At 41.6% G+C, this 7,981-nt stretch overlaps 1 protein-coding gene across 1 annotated transcript in view; it reads left to right on the forward strand.

Moving 5' to 3' along the window:
- LOC104125212 (transcriptional activator GLI3) overlaps window positions 1-7,300 on the forward strand; it is a gene marked incomplete at its 3' end in the record, with an annotated part of 161,306 nt that extends 154,006 nt beyond the window's left edge. The window contains exons 7-9 of the mRNA XM_009637629.2: window positions 3,898-4,114; window positions 5,589-5,705; window positions 7,160-7,300. Of these exons, the coding sequence (XP_009635924.1) occupies window positions 3,898-4,114; window positions 5,589-5,705; window positions 7,160-7,300 (475 nt within the window). The remainder of the gene's footprint in view (window positions 1-3,897; window positions 4,115-5,588; window positions 5,706-7,159) is intronic.
- Window positions 7,301-7,981: the final 681 nt, after the last annotated feature.

Genomic DNA, 7,981 nt, shown 5'->3' on the forward strand with positions numbered 1-7,981 from the left:
TGAAGGCAGCGGGACCCCTTGGGGTCTGAGGGGACTCTGGGCTACGGGGATTCTTCACACATCCCTGTACTAAAGAGTTATTGAACAAAGCATGTTAAAAACTTCAGGAAGGAGGGCAGGAATCCATGTCTCCCCTTCCCAACAGAGTGCTCTGTGCCAGCAACGTGGCAAGCTTTGATTTCTTTTTCTTCTTTTTTGGCCTGCAACATCAACTTTATTGTCGAGCAGCCTGAATGGTTTCTGAAAGGCAGAGAAAGACCCGCCACCTTCTGTTCTCTTCAGATCCTTCTGATCTTTTCAGATCAGAAAAATCGTCCAGGCTGCCCTGTGACAGCATCTTGCATGAGGGTGACGTTAAACCAAGCCAGGTCATCTTGCCTTACGAAGAGCTCTCCAGAAACAGCTGGAGAGCTTTATTTGAAGGCAGCTATGTGAGCTATTTAAGAAATCACCCTGGTGGCTGAACCGTTGTCACCATTTCTGAGTACTCCCCTTAGCCGTGCTGGCTATTCCTCTGCTCCCTCATGACCTCCTTTTCATTTCAGTCTGAGGTGTTTGAAGTTTGGAGGTAGAGGGAATGAAGATTGCCAGGCTCCATAGGAAAATCCTCGTACCTCAGACTCAACCCTTGCTGCTCAGCACGGGGCAACAAGAAAGATGCTAAAGAAATAAGGACTCCTCCTTTCCTTAGCACATCTGTCCAGCTGTGCATCTGCTGCTGGTGTCATTGTTTTCCAGTAAGAGCCTCTAGCTAAGATGTCTGTCTCCTCTGCTGTACCCTCCAAGTTTGCTTGCTTGCAAGCTGGACAAAAGTTGGCAATGCCTGGCCTAGCATTCTCCTTCTGGAGGCTCGTATGGTGTTAAAGCAGATGTAGATAGAGGACATCTCTAACAGGTAAAATCTGCCCTTTTCATGGAAGCCATTTTTATTTATATAGGAAGGGGAAGAGCAAATATTCTTACTTAACATTTAAGCACTTCCACTGTACTGGTGTAAGGCGCGTCCCGTCAGGCCAGTGAAACTGGCTTCTGTATTTGTTAAAGCAGAGCTGCTTTTGTCCCTTAGAAAGGTATTTTGCCATTGGGAGGCATCATCACTTTTTGTGTTGCTCCACATGGGGTAAAGAATGTGAAGGAGGGATGCTTGACAAAAAATACCCTATTGACACAGCAGTCTTTTCCCATCTTCGGAGGAACTGAGTAGAGAATATTGCCAAACTCCAGTAAATTTAAGTGAGCTGCATTAAGTGCAAGTTGTACATACGCATCTTGGGGCTTCTACAGTCTGTTTCCTGCTTGGGGCCAGCAGTTCCTCTCCAGCATCCAGCTTCCCGAGTCTCTAGCCGCTGGCACCTTAACAGCCTTCTACAGAGATAAAAATATATTCAGATCACAGCAGTTCCCTCCTGCCCCTCCTGCACTGTTTGGGAGGGATCTCCTGTGTGCTTGCTTTGGATAGGTTAAAAAATTAATGCTTAGATGCAGGTGCTCATGTAACTGTCGTCACAGAGCAGTGATGGGCAGGATCTACATCTCTGAGCTGAGGTCTTGAGTCAGTCATGTCTTGTGACTGAATCATAAGTTTGTCTTTTTACCATGTAGGATCTGAAGAACATTGCTAAAGTTTTGAACCTGGACTCGCAAAGCTCAGTATTGTTGTGCATGCATAAGCACCTAGAAAGGAAGAAAAAACCAACCACCCTGTATTTCCAAGGGTGCCAGGTACTTGGATCTCCCAATGAAATCAGTCCACTTATTTTTTAATTTTAAACTGATTTCAGCTGATGGGTGAAGATGTCCTAGGCATTAACCACTCACAGAGGAATAAAATACTTCATCCAAGTTGTTTGTACGTTGCATTTGTTGATCTTGGTGAATTCAATAGCATCTTCCGGATAGTGCTGTCTAGTGTTTGAAGTATATGAGATGAACTCACGGTGTATATAGAGAAGCAAAAAATGCCGGGGTATAGTAAGAAGGCATTGTTTTAGCCTTATGTATGACATTGTAATCGTATGTTTTTTAATGAACAGACCAGGGTAGTTACACTTAGTAATGTTTGTTCACTAAAAAGGAAAAGGGGTGTTAAATCATTGTGTTCTTTGATGAATAGCTTGTACACTGAAGAATAAATTGAACAAACTGGCACAGAGCTCAGTGAACATGAAATCAGCTATTAGAAGAAAGCTTGTGAACAAATTCTGAGCCTGATATGCATCTTTTGATTAATGTCCTATCAATCATCCATAGTGGCTACCTTAGCTAAGTCGTGCTGTAATCATTCATGGTTGCTTACAGGAACACTAGCAGGGACTATAGAGCTGCAATAACTGAATATTATTACGGATTTCTCCCTAACTCTTGCTGTGAACAATTACTGTTTTCACTACGTTTCTGCCTCCCTTTATTAAAAAGAATACAATGCAAAATGAAAAGAGAGTTCCTCAAAGACCAGTAAAATTCTCCCAGGGTATTCTTAATGATATTCTGTCCTAAATGGGCAAACTATTGTAATGCAGAGTTCTCACCAGGAATAATAGTAATGTAATCACATTGAAACTGTCTCTTTATGGATTGTAGTCAAACAGACAAAATGTATAGTCAGATTAATGAACACAGAATTTCTGTAGAATTATTACTTAAAATGGCGGAAATGATTTTAGCTCTTTTTGTATCACAGTATTTTCAGTTAATGCACTTAACAGCAACAGCAATTAAGACTCCAGACTGTAAATTTGGATTAAATCCACCCTTTTGACATTAGAAGAAGCCTTGATTCTTAAAAGGTACTCTGTCTGCACCCCTCTCTTTTAAGACCTAATGTTTTAAATTTGTATGGCTCTTCTGAATTATGGTTGTTCTGGGTTTTTTTAAGGAAAAAAAAATCAATGAATACACTTTCTGTTCTTTTTTTTTTTTCCCCATGATTGTAAGTTATTGGCAAATGTTTACAGGAGAATCTCATATTCCTGTGTGTGAAGATTTAGTTCCACACCATTTATTTCTCGAGTGTGACACGAAGAATGCTTTGGCACTACCCACAAAATAGGTCCTTAGATGGCAGTGTAATTTCCTCCGAAGCCACTGTAGCCTGGGAAATACAGTGAAGTAATGAAGTGTTGACAGGTATTAACATGCATAATGGGCTTTAATAGACATTTAATGCTGTTTAACTGGAAGAAGGAGAAGTGCTTTCCCATTGGAATATTTCTACATTGAAACTCATTGATCACCAATTTCAGAGGGGAAAGGTTAATCCATCAGTTTCTGTAACCAAACGGCACTGATGGCAATTCTTTAGGTGACATTCTGGATGAACTGAGCTTTCCATCTTTGCAAACAAATGAGTGATATGACAAGCATGGTGTTCAGAACACATTTAACCAATTGATTTTCTCTCCTCTTGTAATAAGATCTAGAGACATATGAAAGAGCGTAGCATGAGCCAAGATTAAAGGAACTGCTTCATACACGCGAACATAGGGGAACTGCATTATCAATAAAAGTACTATAAAGCATGTAGGCACCCATTCTTTTTCTTTATATAAAGTTTGTTATTGCAATAAATAGTTGTTATTGAGCTGCTTGCCTTTTATTTCAGTTTTTCTGAATTTTATTTCGGTCGGCTTTCTGTGATTTCCTGGTAAATGTTAGAAAAAAACATTATGTTTTGTTATAGTATCATTTTTGCACTCACTAGTAAATCCAGTCTAACTCTGGATTTAAAAGCCGGATTTATCATCCTTTGAGGCATGAAGAGAGACATGAGGGGGAGGGACTTGACCACAATTAATGTAAATATATAAAATATATTTAAAATGTTTATTCTGTATGGTTCCGTACTGTGATGACCCTCATATTTTCCTTCCTCTTCCCTCCTTTTTCTCCCAAATTCAGCCCTGCTCTGAGTTTCACATACCCTCCTACACCGGTATCCCTCCAGCAAATGCATCAGCAAATTATAAGTCGTCAGCAAACTCTAGGTTCAGCCTTTGGACACAGCCCTCCACTCATCCATCCTGCTCCAACTTTTCCTACCCAGAGACCTATCCCTGGCATCCCTAGTGTCCTGAACCCTGTCCAGGTCAGCTCTGGACCTTCTGAGTCCACACAGGTGAGAGACAACAAAAAAAACCCCTTTGCACCCCATTAATTTATGAAAAGATGAAACAAATTACATTGTCTTTATGACAATTAATCACCACTGTCACTGAGACCCTTCGATAACAGTTTTCTTGCAGCTATAGCATTTGCAGTCCCTTTATTGTAAATCACAGGGGTATATGCATGGCTCCTGATTGGTGGCATGTTTTTTAGTCCTCATAAGTATTTTGGTGTGCTGCAGCAGCTTCTCATGCCAACCTGTCTCTCCTGGATCTTATACAGGAACATAATACAGGTAGGGAGTGAGAAAAGGGGGGAAACCCTGTCAAAACACTAACATTTCAAAGATTAGCAGCTTCACCTCCAACTCAGGCTGACTATAAGATGTGCGAGCTCAGATTCTGCCATCCTGACACAGGTGTGAGTAAACCAACGTGAGTAACTCAATCTGTGAACGACAGAGGAACTCAAAGATAGTACAGAGATCTGAAGGTTTTTTCTCTGATTTGTGCAAAATTGGACTTAGTAAGTTTGAATTAATCATTTTGATAAACCAAGTTGTATTCTCAAAAGCTGGCGATGTGCAGCAGTGAATCTGGCCCATAATGTGGAGTTTATCATGGTTCGTGTTTTGCCTGTTATTAACTAGTGCTGTTTGTTTCCAGATGACCTGGGATAGGTTATTTATCAGTCTGGGAGCCGTGTGTCTCCCGACTAGCTTTTACAAATGTAGAAGCAGAATGTAACTGCTGTAGGAAGCATATTGATTTTTTTTTGTGGGGTCCATGCAAGTTCAGATATCTCTAAAAGATCTCTGGATTCCTACAAGATCCATTTGCAGGTGTAGATAACGGTGTTCAGTCTCGCAAGCAAGAGAAAAACAAGATTCTGTTTATGTCAGCAGTAGTTTTGCTCTTGACGGGAGAATCCAGGACTTCATCTATGATGTTTTGGCTGAGGGTTTCACACTAATGCTCAGTTTTTCTTCCTGTCCACCATTGTAATGGGAAACACAGGAATAGAGCTGAGGTCTTGTGTGCAGATGTTAAGTGCAAAACCTTTCCTCCAAGTGTGAAAGAATACATCTTTTTCTCATGTTGATTCAAACTAGTGCGCAGTGATTTCGTTTTTCAAAATTGCCTTTCTGAAGTCATCATTATGTGGAAAAATGAGTTCTTCCTACCCCTCCCTTGCCTGACAAAACCAGCATCGGTTTGTAGCAAGGAATTACATCAAAAGCCCTCCTTCCTGTTCCCTCCCTGCTCCATTACAAGGTTGAATGATGCAGCTCTTCCACAAGTTAATGCTATGTAATTGAAGCACAATGTAATTGCATATCCAATATAATTAACAGTGTAGCTTCTCCAAATAAAGTTGCTGAGCAGATGCTGCATATTTCTGTTTGGAGCTACATATTTATCACAGTCTAATTTTGTCTTTTTTGGGGAAAAAAAAAAAAAACAAACAAACAACCCTGCCTGCAGCAGAATAAACCCACAAGCGAATCTGCAGTGAGCAGCACTGGAGATCCCATGCACAACAAGCGCTCCAAGATAAAGCCTGATGAGGACCTCCCCAGCCCGGGAGCGGGAAGCATGCAGGTATGGCGGTCAGGATACAGTCATAAGCCTTTGATAAGATCATAGAATTGTTTAAGTTGGAAAACACCTTTAAGATCATCAAGTCCAACCATTAACCTAGCACTGCCATCCCACCACTAAACCATGTCCCTAAGCACCATGTCTACATGTCTTTTAGATACCTCCTTCCATCTCACTTCCAGAGGGAAAATGGACCTCACCTGTAGCATGTGTTTTCAGGCTTTCTGCCCTCCTACAGCCCTTCATCACACATGGGGGGCCTCAGCTCATGGTAGAAAGGGTTAAACGTGGGCAGTGAAGGGCTGCTGAGTTGCAGGGCTGTGTTGCAGGAGGAGGGCAGAGAGGAAGGGAGCTGACGGAGAGGCGCCTCTGATCAGTCAGGGCGTGCTCAACCCTCTGTTCACCGTGCAAAAGCAAACAAGAGACGTTCAGGTCTTTTTTGAGGACGTGTTTTCTCTTCAGCAAGAATATTTACACCACGTTGACTTTTACCAGTCTTAGCACTGTACTGCACTGGGGCCTCAGTGTCAGGCTCCAGTCTCATTTGCTATACTGTCTACACCAGTTAATGCCACTGGTTTTAGGAGGATAACTCCTGATTTACAGTGTCTTGGGGGACATGAGAATCAGAGCCTCGATCTTGAGTGAATCCATGAAAACAAAGCAGAGGTCCGTCTAAATCCTTCAGCAGGTTTGAAATGGAAAGAGCATGAGTGCATAATCTGAACCAAATGTTTATGCTAACATCTGACCCTTACCCCGAGCACATAATGAGCTGGGCAGAATGAGGCACCTTGAGGGACTGAAGGTGGAAAGTCAAAATGCAAAATTAAGTACTCTCTTCTCCTGCTCACCCCTTTCATGCGCACAGTACAGGCAAGAACAGGCTGGCAAGTAGTCTGAGAATTCCCCAATTACCAAAATTTCTTCAGAAGGGTTTTTGTGGGCAAAATTGCCACTGGGTTAACACTGAAAACACACCTTGGATTACAGGTGATCCATTTTGTGTCTAACCATAGTACTAAAGTCAAATTCCAGTTACTTCAACGATATTGAATTGTGCCCTTTTTCACTAGTGATGCCACTGAATAATAGGGGTAAGTGTGCAAATGAAGAGGTGCTTCAATATGGGGAAAGGGAACTCAAGCCTTTATGATTAGCTTTGAATTGAAATATAAAGGGATTATTTTTATTTTAGAAATTCTCTGCAGTGCATACTTTTGGGGAGGAAAATTTTATTTTACACAGATAGTCTGCAAATGGCTTCTGGCTCACCAGGCCTGGTTTGGGCTTCTGTATTTTGTACAACCAAGTAACAGAGTGAACAGAGAGTAAAGTAATCTACGCACCCACCCCCATCTTTCTTTCAGTGCTGAAATAATTCACTTTTCTTCCTTCTCAGTTTCAGAATTTCCTCTCTCCTTTCCTCACCCCTGTTTTTTTCCTCTCTTCAGGAACAGCCAGAAGGAATGACCCTGGTAAAAGAGGAAGGGGACAAAGATGAAAGCAAACAGGAGCCTGAAGTGGTCTACGAGACAAACTGCCACTGGGAAGGCTGTTCCCGGGAGTTTGACACGCAGGAACAGCTAGTGCATGTAAGTTAATGGTATTCAGGAACTGGGTTTTAAAACTGCGTGACCTTTTTCATGGGGGTCGGGTTCTCTGACCCTGTGCTGAGTCAAGTTTCTTAGCTAACAGCGCTGCAAACTGGAGAGGGGTTTATGAGTTTCTGAGAATAAAGAAAACTCAGAGCCACAGTGCTTGACCTGTTCAGTCAGCTAAAGCTTAGTGTAAAATTCAATAAAGTCTTCAATAGAGATTGTAATGGCTCTGATCCTGTAAGCCAGCAAACGCTATTTTGAGTTAGAGACTTTGATAGTTATTGAGTAATAGTAAGCTGGACATGAATTATTATTAACCTTTAGCCAAGTTTGATTTTTTTTTATCTCCCAAAAGGGACTGTAATAGTAGAAATGGGCAAGGGGAATTCTTCCCCTTCCCTAAGGGGGTTTTTGGTATCAATTTACTGTTGTGTGTAAACTGAAGTGGATTATTTGGCTAAATATGTGGAAACTGAGTTATTTCAGTCTTTTTAGCAAAAGCAAACTGTATGGTCTTGTTTATGCTACCCAATGTTAGTCATATCTGCCTTGTTTTTTCTTCCACTCTACCACTTCTCCAAAATGTGTGGTATTGTAAGCGAGAAAATGAACTGTCAAAATCTAGAATGTAACCTGGCAAGCAAAATCCCCCCCCCCATTTCCAACCTGCTTAGC

Source organism: Egretta garzetta, unplaced genomic scaffold, assembly GCF_000687185.1.
Source record: "Egretta garzetta isolate BGI_Z169 unplaced genomic scaffold, ASM68718v1 scaffold244, whole genome shotgun sequence".
NCBI lineage: Eukaryota > Metazoa > Chordata > Aves > Pelecaniformes > Ardeidae > Egretta > Egretta garzetta.